Source organism: Zonotrichia albicollis, chromosome Z (assembly GCF_047830755.1).
Source record: "Zonotrichia albicollis isolate bZonAlb1 chromosome Z, bZonAlb1.hap1, whole genome shotgun sequence".
NCBI classification, from domain to species: domain Eukaryota; kingdom Metazoa; phylum Chordata; class Aves; order Passeriformes; family Passerellidae; genus Zonotrichia; species Zonotrichia albicollis.
The window spans coordinates 45,502,743-45,518,656 of record NC_133860.1 but is presented as its reverse complement, the minus strand read 5'-3'; the positions used below and the strand labels follow the sequence as shown (position 1 = coordinate 45,518,656).

General features: G+C 37.2%; 1 protein-coding gene across 6 annotated transcripts in view; it reads left to right on the top strand.

The window, feature by feature from the left end:
- GLIS3 (GLIS family zinc finger 3) overlaps nucleotides 1-13,273 on the top strand; it is a 156,095-nt gene extending 142,822 nt beyond the window's left edge. For 5 of the 6 annotated variants that reach the window (XM_074532843.1, XM_074532842.1, XM_074532847.1 and 2 more), the window contains 3 exons: nucleotides 891-1,069; nucleotides 7,555-7,734; nucleotides 8,934-13,273. In XM_074532843.1, coding sequence (XP_074388944.1) covers nucleotides 891-1,069; nucleotides 7,555-7,734; nucleotides 8,934-9,070 — 496 coding nt within the window. In that variant the 3' untranslated portion in view covers nucleotides 9,071-13,273. Of the gene's footprint in view, nucleotides 1-890; nucleotides 1,070-7,554; nucleotides 7,735-8,933 lie in introns of those variants that run through there. The other variant, XM_074532845.1, reaches the window with a different exon arrangement.
- Nucleotides 13,274-15,914: the final 2,641 nt, after the last annotated feature.

The following is a 15,914-nucleotide window of genomic DNA, read 5'->3' as shown; positions in this document are numbered from 1 at the left end:
ACCAGTCTATTGGGTGGTTTGGGGCACAAACAGAAGCTCTTAAAATCCTAGCTTTCTACCTGCAAAAAAAGATTGCATGACCTATCTGTAATGGACTTTGAGGTATGCAGTTCTAAGGAAATGCAGAAAAAAATCAGTAAAAAGTTAAATTCCATAAAACTCTTCTGTAAAATCTTTAAAAGCATTGCACGTCCTTGTGGTGCCAGTAATGACAGAGCTGTGCAAAATGTAGCCGTGCAGCGATGAACCTCTGTGGCAGCTGCACCACCAGATTTTTTCTCAAGCACTCTCTCTTCTGCCAGTCTTGTAAGTTTGTAGTTTGAGTCCAGATCAACATTTTGATGTGGTCGAATTCTGGAAATAATTTAACACTTGCCCTTACCTGCTTTAAATTGACATCAGATTGTTTATTGTCAAGAAGCTCTGTGTAACATACGAAGATTTCTAGAGTCCAAAACCTGGGCCTGAACCTAATACCTAACAACTCAGTGGCCAATGACCTGAACTGACCTCTCACTGTCAGTGAGCAAGACCAGCTATTAATTGATAAATAAATTTGGTACAAAGGCTTACAATAAACAGATGGCAGTGGCTCCAAAATCAGGTGCCCCTTTAGGCATGTCCTCCAATTATGGCTTAGACACACACACAGAAGGAGTGCATTAAAAGTAGTTTTCCCTTATAAGGGGAAATTCAGCCTGCTAATTTCCCAGATGTTAAGTCTAATGATACGTCACCATTCAAAAATATGTCGTCTCTATTAGGGCTGCACACTCTTATTTTGGAAGTCTGTATCTATGCAAATAACTAAAGTGATCTAAATAAAGTAAAAACAATCTTTAGCTCTTACGTGTTGGAGATCTTACAGGTTTGTGGTCTTGGACTTCTAGGTTTGTTGCTCCAGCTCCTTCTCATCACATCAGCCCCCAGAGAATGTCCATTCAACATCCCATGATGCAGAGACAGACTCCACAACCTCCTCAGCTTCCACAACTTGCAGGGATGCCTCTGAAGACATACCAACAAGCACAAAGCCCTTCTTTTCAGCCAAATGCCCTTCACATCCAGGGTAAGAAGGAAGAACCTTCGTCGCTGATGTTAGGTATTTGTTGCTATTGCAGATCTTCAAATTAAGTGCTTCAGGGATTGGCGCTGATATTGTTAAGGTACTTTTCCTTGAAAGACCCTAGGAGGTAGCCTTCGGGACCCTGCCTTCAGACTTTCTTAAAATATTTACCTTAGCCAGTTGTTATTCATCCTGGTACGGAGTTACGTGTTTCTCTTCATATTGATTTTCAGTGCTGTTCTTGACACAGAATGGCAAAAAGTCATGGATGGCTTTTAATTTTCTAATGTTATGCTTCTAATCCCTCCTGATTTAGCACATAAGTATTAACTTGCTTTTCAAGAGGTAGGATATTTTTGTCCCTTGCACTTGTGAGGAGATGGAGAACTCTTCCTGTGTAAGCATGGATGACTCTTGCATTTGTGTTCCCACTTGTGCTGTGTAATCAACATCTACAAGACCTCTCTCTCTCTCTTCAATCCTGTATATTTATTCTGTAGCCAAAGAAAAAAAGCATCAGCTCGTGGGTTGTTTTGTTTGTTTGTTTTTCTTAGCTGGTGGACATCGAATGCTAATTACTTTAACATTTCAGGAGCATGTTGACAACAGTATTCTTTTTTCCTCTCAAGTGTTTAAATGTAGGATTTGCCATACTTACAGACACAATTACATAGCAGACTGGAATTTTTAAGGTCTTAGGAGTCTGCTTATTGATCAGGCTTCCTGAGTATTATCATTATAAATATCATAGGAAACATGCTGTGAAGAGCAAGGTGTATTGGTTTTGCACAGTTTGGTTTTTGGTAGCAGAGGGGCCACAAAGGCAGCTCTAGTGAGAAGCTGCCTGAAGCTTCCACCATGTCCAGCAGAGGCAATCTGTGATGGCTCTGAGGCTGGACATGCTGCTAGCCAAAACTGGGCCAATGTGAGAGGTTAGTAGTGCCTCTGTGATGACATATTTGAGAAGAAAATCAGAACAAAGTGGGCACAGTTTTGCTTTTAGTCAAAGAGAAGAGGAGGAGGTGAGAACATGTGAGGGAAGCAGCATCACAGCACCAAGGTCAGTGCAGAAGGAGGGCAGGAAGTGCTCCAGGTGCCAAAGCCAAGATTCCTCTGCAGATGAAGCAGCTGTGCCCCTGCAGCCCATGGGGATCCATGGGAGATCCACCTGCAGCCCGTGGGGGATGTGCTCATTCTGGAGTGGGTGGATGCCTGGAGAAGGCTGTGATCCAGCGGGAGACTTTATGGGAGAGAGAGGGCCCCTGCTTCCAGGGTGGAGCAGCCTGTCCTTGGAGAACCACACCCCATGCAAGAGTGACCACACTGCAGCAGTTTTGGGAGGACTGTGTGCCCGTGGGAGGGGACTCACGTTGCAACAGGTGTGATTTGGCTGCTGCTCATGAGAGCGGACCCACAAAGAGGTGTTCACAGAGAACTATCTCTCATGGGAGGGACCCCATGGCCTCACAGGGGAAGAACTCCTCTCCCTGAGCAGCAGAAGAAAATTTTAGTGATGAACTGACCAAAACCTCCATGCCCTGTCTCCCTGTGCTGTTGGTGGGAAGGAGGACGTTCTGGGCAGGAAAAGATTGTTTCAAGGCCTTATTTTACTTCGCATTATGCTCCTCTGATTCTGTTAGTAATAAATTTCCCTTTGTAACCTTAAGTTGAGCCTGTTTTGCCCTTGAAGTGTTTTTTCTCTCAACCTTTATCTCACTCGTGAACCTTTTGTTAATTTTTTTCCTTTTTTCCCTCTTCTGCCCAGATAGCAGGGAAGGGTCACCGAGTGCCTCTTGTGGGTGCCTGGCATTAGGCCACTGTCAAACCATGACACAAGGCTTCTTCTATTTTCTTCCACGGATGTAAGCAGTCTCTCTCTTGGCAAAGAGAGGAAACATCTTACTGAGTTCACAAATGTGAAGGAGAGAAAAGAAAGTGCCAATCCTGTTACATTCTTCATGTTGCACTGGCCACAGAGAAGCAGGATCTGAGGCTGAGGCAGGTGGTTTTCTCCACGAAGTAGTAATTCTTTACAGCACTGATCAGTACTACAAAAACATGAAATTTACCAATGGATATAAGCAGTTATAGCTGGCTTTCTATATTCTCTGATAGACATTTCACTAATAATGTATAGCCAACAGAGTACAGGGTTAAATTTCTTAGTGTGCAGTTCATTGTCAAATGACATACATGAAGGAACTGGTCCAGTAAATTCCTAGTGCAAGGCTTGAAGGGGTCAGGTTAGCCCTTCTATTTCTACAGTATAAAACATTTTACTTGATTCCCTTTTTTGCTGAACATTTGGCAAGAAATCATCTTGAAAGGCATTGAGACATTTAGGTCTGTCTTTCTGCCTGGCGCAAAAATTGTCTTTCAGTTATACAGATGGCTTTACCACCTTCTTCCTCTCATGGCCATGGGAGTTTTAGGAGTCCTAGAAGTTGGGAGCACAAGCAGTTGCTCCAGAGAAGAAGACTTCCCAAAGAATCCTGCCTCCCAGGGATTCACAAATCACCCTGGATTAATTGCTACTCCACACAGGACTTGCACTGGCTTGTGCAGCAACCTTCATATCTCCTTGAGCATCTTCTCTTCAGGGCAGGCCAAAACAATGCTACTGTGTTCCCATCTCCCTCTCCTACTGTCCAAAGAGTATTTAAAAGGACAAAAGATGTAGGTCATCATTCTTTACAAGAAGAAGGCCCAGTAGAGACCCTCATGTGAGTGAATGTCACATTTGAATTGAAGCCCTGTTACATGTCCAAATTTAAGAGACAGTTTAATACTATCTTCTGAGATCAAACAATTGTTGAATTTCAAGGGCTTGGACCTTAAACCTGTACCATACTTAGTCCCATGTTATCATTACTGTGTCTGCTTCACTCTCCTAGGAAAGCTTATTGAGAAGCTTTCCAAACCCTGTTGAAAACAGATACTGCTGACAGGAATTATTTGCACACAGATAACAGCTCAAAGTTCAAATTCTAAACAATTTTGCACTGAAAACTAGTAAAAAGATAATGTAGACTGAACTCTTAATTATTATTTTTAGTATTGAAAGATACAGTACAGTGCAATTCAATACCCACAATGTGGATATTAAATGTTTTTTCAAAGTTCAAGTAACCTATCATCACTGTACAAGGTATTCAATCCGAATGTACTCACTCCAGCTTAAGCACAGCTGTCTCATCCTATATGCTACACTGAAAGCACTGTCCTGTGTGCCTTAAGGGCTTACCTAAATTCTCTCTCTCAAAAGCAGATGTTTGAAGAGTTTATGTTTTCCCAGTACCAATATAAAGATTGCTGTCTTCCTTGGTCAATTCGTTGCAATGCAGAAAAACACCATGGAGTTATCTCCACACCATACTATTATGTATGCAAGAAGTGGCTGTGAGAAGTTCTGTTAGTTTCTATCTCCTGCAGTTCATAACCTGCCTTTTCAAGATTTAAAGTGCTGTAAATATAGCCACATCAGCTCAATCTGCTAGTAGACAATGGTGACAATCTGCCTCAGTATGTAGTCTTAAACTTGTCAGTTACATGTAAATTTAACTTGTCAGTTACATGTAAATTTATCAAGGAAGAAAGAGTTTCATTGCCCAAAAGCTTTTTGAAGAAAACAAGTTCTAAACAGACACAATTTCTGAAAGCCTGAACATCTTAAAAGATCATGGTGATCTCAGAGTACTATCCTTTAGAGAGAAATATTTATGAGATCCAAGACTGACAGCCTTCTTGTATCTAATAGCTACTTGTATTGTGAAATGTCTTTTCCTTGTAAGAGCATTGTCTACAGTTCAAGCTTCATTATTTGTTCTGAATGATTTTCAACATACACAGTAATGTCAGAGAGGGCTTTCTGTTGCCTCAGTTGATATTACATAATTGACTAAATGTTCCCTTTTCTTGCTTGTGAAATTCCCACTATCCTTTGCTGCATGGAATGTTCCTAATTGATGTTAGATGCCTCGCTGAGCTGTAGAAATGAAGCCCTTCTTTTCCTTTCATTAGATTGTAGTATCTTTTACTGTATTACCATTCCATAAATGTTTAACTATCCTGACTTGAAGACTGGAACTTCCCAACTAGATGCTTTTGTATGCCAGTGCAATATGTGTTTATAGACAGAAGACAGTGCAGGTGCTGGAAATCTGCAACAATTTGTCCAGTACCTGTATTGTACTGGTGATTCTTTTCAACCACGAAAACCTACTCTCAGAAGAGGTGTCTGAAAACACAGGCACCTACAGTCCTCAGGCAGCTGCCAGAATATGGTACTGCTTGCTCTGAAACAATCCAGAAGAGATGTTCTAGGTATGAAAGGAAAGAACAGCAACAGAGGCTCCCTCTTCACAGTAGAGAAAATTTATTGTGCTGTTTAATATAGAGTAAGGTAAAAGTTCTTTAGGCATGGGTAAAGCTAACTTGCTTTTGGATGATACTATAAACATTTTGACACTAAAAATCTGGCTGTTCTTAAAAATTGTGTCTGTAACTCTGTTCACATGTCTTTGTGAGTTAAGCAGACGGCCAGAGCTGTCTGAGTTATGGAAGAAATTTAAAAAATGCAAAGTATTAATTAAAAAAAAAAATAAAAAGTTGTCATTTCTTTAAAAAATTGTTAGCTTCTATGAGTTAGTTATATTAGTACAGACAGGTCTACAAGTAACAGCTATCTTTAAATTAAAAATAATAAGATTTTAATAAACAGAAACATTTCTATTTTTTCACATTTGAAAATCTGTCTGTTAGTACAGTATGTGACTTGAATCTCTCTTGTACTCTTCCTTTTGTTCTTCACAGCCAGATGGTACCACATGATTACATGGTGTTCGTGTAATTTGCCTACTGGACATGCAGAAATAGGTATATTTCTGCAGGAAATACACCTATATTTCCACAAAAAAATGCTATCTTGAAGTGTTTCAGACCAAAGACAGCTGGAACTTTTACATGCCATAGAAGCAAAGACTACTCAAGCATGGCATATATTTCTGAACGGCAACTATAATGATTTTCTTGAGAAAATATTCTCTCTTTCTTGTGACAGGCAGAGAGATGACTGAGGACGAAATAGATGTCCATCAGAAACTTCCTAGCATATGGAAATTATAATTGTGGCAGTCATTCATTACATATCTATAATGAAATCTTTGTCCACAACAGTTCAATAGGATAAGGATGCTATTACAAATGTATGTGGACCACAACTGTACAAGTGAATTTGACCTGAGCTGTCTACCAGGGCTTTTTAGAATGAGCCTTCAGAACAAGGCTCTTTAGGTTATAAAAAAAGAAGAACTTCTTGCTTTCAGAAGCAATTCTTACAGCTTACACGTCTATCATACTCAAAAATATTCACTTTCCTAGGGAAGTTACGCTGTCATGTCATAGCTGTTTGCTCTGTACCTTGACATCATGAATCTTGGCTGTAGTGCACTGATTCCAAGAAACACAGCTGATGTAACCTTGTGCGTGTGTGTGTTTTAAATAGCTTAATAAGAGACAAAATTTTACAATCCAGAGTTGCAGCTGAAATGTTCAGTTGCTGGAAATTTATTAGCCAACCTGTTTGCGTTTTTTTTTTGTTTTTCAAGTGCTGCATGAAACACAGAAAAGTGATGGTACAATTAGGTCCCTAACAGATATCTCAAGTATATATCTGTATATATCAAGTATATATCAGGTCTGCTGCCTGAACTGGATATGGTTTCATGTTATCCTACATTCAGCTGCATTGCAGATTATCTTGGGCATGACACTGTGTGAATAAAGACACCAAGTTAGGAGATTTTGCTGTGTCATGTTGGACTCCAGTTCTTAGACTGGATTGATGCACTACAGATGCTCACAAAGACATTTAGAATAGGACTAAATAACTGAGGGGAAGAGAACCAGATATACTTATTTCTTGCTTAAGACTCTCTGTTTTAAAAGATGGATAATTGACACTGAATTGTGAAAATAACTTGTACCTAAGAAAGTGACACTAGTTTTCTGTGCTCTCTTTCCATGATAAATTTTTTTTTCTCAGAGTCTCTATGCATGACTCTACTATCAGCCAGCTGTCTTGGCATCAGTGATAGATCCTTGGATTTTATTCAGACTTTACTTGCGTAATCTTCTTTCATTTTGAGTTTAGCATTTTCTTGGATTTTCAAACAGATGCACAGTGTGACTCTGGAGAATACCAGTTCAGACACAGGATTGCGCAGTACAGGGAGAAATTCCTGAAAAATTTCAGCTTCTAGCCATTCAGTGCCTCTCACATGTCATGATGGAATCAGGATGTCCGTGTAGTAGCAACCAGAGGAAGTTTTAGGGAGCATAATATCAATACTGCTTTATTTGTTTAAAATTATTGAAGACCTGGTGATAGGGCAATTGAGGTTTTTTATCATTCTCATAGCCATGGTTCCACAAACTCTCCTTTTTATCTCTGTCCAGGTCTTTTACTGATGGCCTTCTTCTCATTCTAGGCTTTTATGGGCAGCTTCAGACTTTCTGCCCTCCACATTATGCTGACACTCAGAAGAACATACAAGACAGTGTTTCTTGCAATATGGTTCCTCCTGTTGACTGCTCAGCTCTCCCATCAACAGGCCAGGGAGGGCTTGGCATTTTCCATGGAAGTTTTTCAGATCATTCTGGTATCAAAGGTAAATAACTGCTGGTCACTCCATGTATGATTGTGTAGAGTTTGTGAACTTCAGCAGATATGCATGAGCTGTGTATTTGGGTGGGACATGTCCTGACAGATTTGACTTTTTAGAAAGAGGGGAGAGTTTTCAGACCTTCATGGAGCGGTTGGTGTTGGGAGGCCGGAACTCGCCATAGGTGACAGTAACAACCAGCCTGTGTGCAGTCTGAGCACTGTTGAAGGCTTCTCAAGATTTTAGCCTGTGGGACTTACACAGCCTCTGGTTTGTGTTTTTCAGCTGAAATAAGGTCCATTGAGCCCTCTGTGATATTTGTGCATTCACTTCTTTCCACTGCACATGTTGTGGCAGAGACCCGAGATGATTCAAACTACTGATTTTGCTTGGTGCATGTTTGGTTTTATCAGTCTTGAATTTCATTTATTCATGTTTCAATGACAAAAACTGCCTGGATGAACACTCATCTGTGTGCATATAACTTAGTCTGTGCCTAGATGAAACGTACTTAAGGGGCTTGCATGCTGCTCTGGAAGGCTGAAAGATCTCTGTGCAAAGGATCAGTTCAAGACAGTGAGCCTACCATTAGCGCTCAACTAATGCCCAGGTCTTTTACCGTCCTTCCACACAGCATGAATCCACTTAACATTTATTATGCTTTGAAGTCCCTCTTATGTCTTGGTCCTTCAGAAGTGTATTGCAAAGCCAGTGCACCTGTAATTACAAAGAGGAATCTTACAGTATGTAAACATGTTATCCAAAAGATGGGAGTGTGTGTGCAAACAGTTATTCTTGGGCTTACTATTGCCACTTGTAAAAGGCAGTAATTTCTGTGCCAGAATCTACTTTATGGCAATGTTCTACAATATTTTGTTGCCTTTTATCCTGTGTTCAATATGATGAAATGTGTTAAACACACATGAAGTTTATTTTAAAAATGATCACAATTTTAACACCCATTAAATGGGGAGGTTAGTTGCAATGAAATCCGCTCTACTTCAGACTTGATTATGAGAGAACTGAAAATTCCTCCCTTGGTAAGCAATAAGTTGTGTAATTAATGTAATACATAATTTGATTTGTGTATTTTATTTGTGTATTTGATTTTAAAAAATTTCAGTTCTATGCATAAGTATTAGGACATCATTATATAGTTATCCTGCTTATTAACTGGGGCTTTTTTGTTTTGTTTCTTCTTCCAGTGTACGACTTTCCAGCAGGGTCTGTAGATATCTTTGATGATTCAGCTTGCAGCATGCCAGAGGACAGCAGTTTCCTACAAGTAAATGCAGTGGATCATTGTTCCAGCCAGCTTTCTTCTGTATACACTGAAGGCTAAGTAATGTGTATCTATTTACAAGAACTTGATTCTGTTTCATCTTGCCTTCCGGTATTTCCCTACAAAGTTTTTCTCTCCATGAAACTGCCATGTATGTATGGGGATATGACTAGATATACATACATAATGGAGAGGAAAAAAACAATTACCAAGCATTTAATCAAGCAGCCAGCTGAGAAGGAGAATGTTTGGAGAAAGCAAGCTTTGCCAAAATCTTAGCAATTGTTTATTTTCTTCTCATCTGTGGTACAGCAACTATACTTTTAAAATTATTTCTTCTTTTATTTTCTCAAAGGGAATTCAGAGACCAAATAAGAAAACTGGTTGTTGGCTGTAATCCTTTCAAGCTGAATGGGTGCACTTGCAGAAAAACACAGCTTTAGAAAATTCCTTTTTCAAACAAGGAAAATAAACAAAACCAGAGCATACTACAAACATTTCAAAGGCATAAAGTTTTGCACAACCTGTCTGCATGTGATAGTTCCAAAGTTTAACACACACCAGGATCCAAAAGGGAGACAAGAAGACATACATATGGCACTACCTATTGGAGGCATTGGTGTGGCTTCTTTTTGGATCAAAGGTTGTTGGTAGAGAATTTCTTACAGGCCTCATAGTAGGTGTCCTTTCTTTCTCTCTTTATTTTAAGCCACACTATACAGCTATTCTTGTTTTCCCGATATTCATTCTGACCCTTTAAACATGAATAAGATAATTTAAATATACAAGAACTTACGTGGGCTTTGTGGCTATTTAGCAGATCTGCCAGATAAGCATAAATGAATGGTAACTTTCAGTTGCTTTTTAATTAGATTGTACAGCATTGTTGCTGTCTGTGCTATAGTCTTCGCCAGGAAGGCTTAAAATCTTTTGTAGGAAAGAGTCTTCCTTAAATTCCACATTTTTTAAAAAAGCTATCTGTACTGATTCACCTAAATTTTAGTTGTCCTAATCTTTTTCCATAACACATTTTCAGAAAGAAGAACTACTCTTAAGTGTACTGCAATTCCTCTGGTTACTTAGAAAGATAAAACTGTACTGATGTGGTGGTTTTGATTTTTCTGATCAATGTCAGGCTCAAGGTCCTCAAATTTAGTCCAGGATGCAAGCAAATTGAGTTGTAAAACATACAAGGTTATGAGTTAAAACCAGTATTTTGCACTGGAGATGCCATCACTGTGATCCTGCATGCCTTGAGAACAGCTCTTAAATTAGACTGAATTTTTAGGTTTTAATTCCTGTTCATACATTTTGTGGGCTTCTTAATGTGTAGTGTACATCATAATATTCTCATGACCTGATAGAGTAAGGACAGAAAAGTTCATCCTTGCAGGCTGGACCATAACTATGCTTCAGAAATAACTCTTCCAAAGAGATAAAATAAAAAGGTTTATACAACATTTTTTTTTTCCTGGCAAACTTATGAGTTGTTAAGTCCAATTTGGGTCGAATTCATAATTTAATCTGCAATTATGTGGAACAGATGAATTTATGTCCGGATGTTTGTGAACATTGGCAATCTTTTGAGGTTTGTATTCATGAAGTATATTCTTATGTGCAGTTATATGCTTAAATATTTAATGGAGAGATTTTTATCTGATACATAGAATATATTGATAAACCATTCACATAAATGAAGTACAACAAGAAGTAAAGTGACTAAAATGTAGCCAATCCTGTGTTAAATTCTTCCCCCACATATTCTGCTTCTCACATGACAAGAGAATGTGTTCCTCTGCTCCCGCTTGCACTAAGAGGTCTAGATGTTACCACATGTGATTTGCATTGCATTGAAAGACAGCAGGCATTCTTCACAGCTATACATATGCAACCAAAAAGACAATCCTTTTGCATAATGTGCATTGACTGCAAGTTTTGCTTTTCAATAAAGCTTTACTTTTTTACTACCTTAAAGCCCATTCTGTGGTCACTGCACAAATGTAACTTGGTTCAGTAGGAATAATTAGTCACACTGAACTCTTTAATTTCAAATGTGTGGAATTGTGTTTTGTTCCACCAAAGTCAACAAGGGCAGGATCAGACTATGTGTGGACATTTACATGTACATATATACTTCCATATATATAAATCCCTCAAAATTCTTTTAAGCACATGATTGTCCAGAGTTTGTCCATTGCTGTTTACAAAACTGAAATATTGTTGCTGTCTTCAGATCTGTACCGCCTTGACTTTTAAACTTTTGGAAATACTTTTTTCTAGTATCTGAATGTACAAGTTGCTCTGTAGAGTTGAGAATTATACTTTTTGAAACATACTGACCAAAGGGAAAGTGGGAGTACACGATTCAAAAAGGGCATTTTCAGCTTGGGGGTTCATCATTTACATTTAAAAAAAGAAACTTTTGCAAGTTATTAATTCATTCTTTCATATATATATATATGTATTTACACCTTTCCATGAGCCCTAATCCTAAAAAGAAGGTCCTAGAGAAGAGTCAAATCAAGCACATGATGGGCTACCAGTCTGTAAAAAGGTAGGCCCATGTTTACTTCTCATTCAGAGACAAAGAGGATTCTTCACTATTATTTCATTATTCTCTTTGGAGTTGGACTGGCTTTGAGGCATCAATTTAATCACTGAGGGCAATTGCATAAAAAACCCCATTGTAGCTCATGTATATTGGATATTTAAATAGGGAATCTTGTTTGTCACAATCAAAAATGGTTCTTGAGAAAATACAATTTTGTGGATTACCTGCATAACTGAGTTATTTGCAAATTGTGCCTCCATGAGATTTGTGTTGTTATTCTACTTGCTGTATTGTTAAGTTTCTAAAGGGATTCATATCTAAGAGATGAAATTATTTTAGACTACAGACATTAAACAATATTGAAAATAAATTATTTACAATTATTCTTTTATACATTCTAACTCTTTGCCAGGTCAGTGGTCTATTTATATCTGCGTTATAAATGGTTCTACACTGGAGTTTAAAATACAGTTTCAAAGTGCATCTGTACAAGTGGGAGTGTATGAGAGTGCATTTAAGGCTCCTTTCCTACATGTGTGGACACACAAACATGTAGGCATTGTGGTTTACTACTACCAGATGTTGAAGAATGGCAGTGCTAAGGCCATCTGTCACACTGTATATTGTTTTCAGCTTTTCTTGAAAAGGTGTGAATAAGTATAAAAAATGCATTTTGACTGTTTATTCCCTGTTTTCCCTGTGTAATTTTGTTCTTGGTTTGGGGCTTTTTGTTTATATATATATATGTGTATATATATATGTGTATATATATATATATATATATATATATATATATATATATATATATATATATGTATTTCCTTGAAGCAGTTAAAGCAAAAGACCACAAATGAAAATTAGCTGAGTTTTTATTTAAGAAAAATAAATCCTTTGTTCTGTACAGAAAGCAGCATCTTGTGTAATATTTTTTACACAAAGCACTTTGGTGAGGAGAGAAAGTGGGATTATGTTTTTCCTAAAGGTTACAGAGTAATCTACATATTTATACATGCTTACATATATACATATTATCATAATTTGCCATACTGTATATCTGGCTGATATATCTTGCTCTAAAGAAATATGTGTTTTATGTCATGAAAAAAAAGAAAAATTCAAAAGAGTTACACTTTTTGCTCTACCAGTATGTGTAGTTTTGTGATTTTTTTTACAGTTATTTTTCATACAATCATAAGTTATTTTTGTCCTGTTTCATAACATTCTGTTTTATGTAAAAGTGAAAGGTGTATGTGCATGGTACAAAATAAAACTGGAAAATTGTAACTCCATTACATTACCTGTAGAACATGTTATTGTGAGATGCCTTTAAAGAGAACTGCTCCAGGCACTGTCCTTCACCATAAAAGTACTAATATTTGTATGGATTCATAGAATTAGAAACAGAAATTGGAAACAAACTCTTGGAGATTTCTCAAAAAAATCCACTCAGAGTTTTAAGTCTGGATTTAATTATTGTTTTTGTGAGGCTAAAGATTTCTGTAGAATATGAGAATTCTCATTGAATTCTCATATTCTAGAGAAATATATCTATAATATAGATAGAGATATCTCATTGTAAAGATAAATGAATGCCTGAGTGTGTGTTTACACCCTGGGTGGAGACGCAAATAAAAGAAGAAAATGTAGTTACATTTTTGTGCTGTGATAATTTTTAATTTTTATGAGTTTCTTTGATCATGTTGTTTGACAGTACAACATATCAAGGTATTTTGCTTTTTTTGGTTATTGTTTGTAACATACTCAAGGAATTAAACTATGTCAGAGCACTCGGTATAAGGAAAAGAGCATTTTTAAACTACTTTGGACAAAATGAAAACAAAAGGCAGAGACAGAAGTTGATGCAAGCTTGTGTCCAAAATACATCCTGAAAACCCAACATGCTTAGGAGATAAGAAATTACCTCATGCCACACCCACATATTGGACTAGAAATCAAAGGACAAAATACAAAATAAAATAATTGAGTGGAGAAAAATCCTGTTACAGAACTGTAAAGAAACCTTTGAAAATAATGGTCCTAGTTGATCTTACTATGAAATTATTGACATGGTTGGCTCTGTGTCAGCCATGAGCAGATAAAAAACTACCAAGCCCACAGCTGCTGACACTTACATATGATCCCATAGAGTTTTGCTAAAAATAAGCTTTGCCCAGTGCAATCTTATTTACCCTGCATCTTAATTTAATGTAGGAAGTATGATCCATGGTTTAGCACATGTTGTTAGTGAATTCTATAAGCTACCATGAAGAATTGAGAGTTGCTGATTTCAAGTGTTACAAAGTTCTTTTTTTTTTTTTTTTTAATGGAGAGCTCTTAAAATGAGAACTACACAAGTATACAAGTTCCATATGCAGTGGAAAGTAACATGGCTCAATATACCTCAAAGCCATGTGCTTTTTCCTGTGAGCTTGAGCTGGACCAGTGCTTCATGATGTCCTGAAAACTATCCTATAGAAAAATAATCATTATTATGTCATTATGTGACAGGTATATTCCTCCAAAGAACAATAATTTCTGAATGAAAGTGAATGAACGTCTATGCTTTTTATTTTATAAAGTGTTGGTGTTTGGGATTTTCCTATTTCAGAACAGAATCATTTTTGAAACATCAGAAATTCTTACAAGATAAAAATTTGGGGGGTGGGAGAGATTATGTCAGTTCATTGTGTTTTTAATTACAGCTGTGAGTTCTCCCATGCAACTGTGCCAAAGCCCACTGTATTTGTGAATTCATATCATCTCTGCCCTAATGGAAAATACTTCAATAAAGCTTCATGTACAGCAATCTCCTTCAATAAGACGGGGAAAAAATAAACATAATTCTTCCATTCTGAATATGTATCTACTTGTATTTACTGCACCTAATAACACTATACCTTATATTTGCAGATAAGAGTGAGGATGTCTATATGAAAACAAAACTGACCATTTTCCTAGACCATGTTCCTCAGGAAAATTCTTCCTATGATCCTCAAGAAAATACTTGTCTTTCAAACTTGCTGTTTCCTACCTTGGATCCCTTTGTAACTCCAAGTATCATATATGTTTTGAATTCCCTGATTTTTAGACTGTGTCTATTACTCACTGTAAATGTGACTTCTTGAAAAGCAGTTTTCAAATTTTACTCCCATAAGGGATAGTCTTAAAGTGGACAATTTGTGCGTGACTGTGTATACTCACTTACTGCAACAAGAATCAGAATGGTAAAATTAATCTTACAGAATGAAAAATGTTAGCTCTTTTAAGGTTCCTGTCTTCTTCCAAGATGTTAATTTATATTTTTCCTTCATCTTCCTTTAAACTATAATGTTCTCATTTAAAAGCTAAGTATGAAAAATCATTCTACCACATCTTCCCATGCCATTTATAGATTTACAACCAAAGTAAATTTACACAGCAGTCAGTATCATTAATGATTCACAAACGAGATGGGTTAGTTCAGTGAACTGTAACAAAGAACACCTTTCTATGTGTCTAGTTAAACACTCCAACATTCCTTTGTTACAACTAAAAAATGCAAACCTTATGCATGGTTGCAGCTAGGTACACAGGATAAAGCATTACAAATACATCTAGGCAGACAGAACAAAATATAACCATTTCCTCAATATTATACTTTTTTCCCTTTTGATCAAAAATGATCAAACATCAAATGTCAACAAGTGGGCAAACTTCAGGTTTGGCTGCATGTAGATCATCTAGCTTCAGCTGTTCCAGGAATAGACATAGTGAAATTGATTAAGCTCATGGAAGGGTGAGCTGGCCTTCTTTGTTCCTGAAAACTATGGCTAAAATCTGTTGGAAAAATAAAAGCCAAAGTGGCTTCTGCAACTGTGATTGCCATATTAGACTGGCAGCATTGTGATTTCACTTGTTAAGCCACCACTTTGCATAGCAGACAGCTGAAATTAAGCTGTAGTTTTCTTTGACTGGAAGAAGAGGAAGGATACTTTAATGGAAGTTATATTAGTAGTATATGAGGGAAGTTCCTAGAGAAAAAGTTAAAACACTAATACTGAGCCAGCTTATCCATAGAAGAAGTTGGAATAGTGTTACATGGCTCCATTATTGCACAAAACCTTTATGCAATGAGGAGATGAAACAGTTCTTAAAAGAAATTGGAAGTTTTTATCCTGGAAGTTTAAAATCGGTGAAGGCTGCATTCCTATCATTCACATTTTTTTCCAACCCTTCTGTAGAAGCCTAAAAATGCTTGTTAAATTTTTCTAGTTCTGATGTCAATTTTCTCTTTTCTGACTTTCTTAAGACAGCCCACAAAGGCATTGAATACAGTAGCAATTTTTTTACCTAGGTATGCGTAGAAGAGAAACT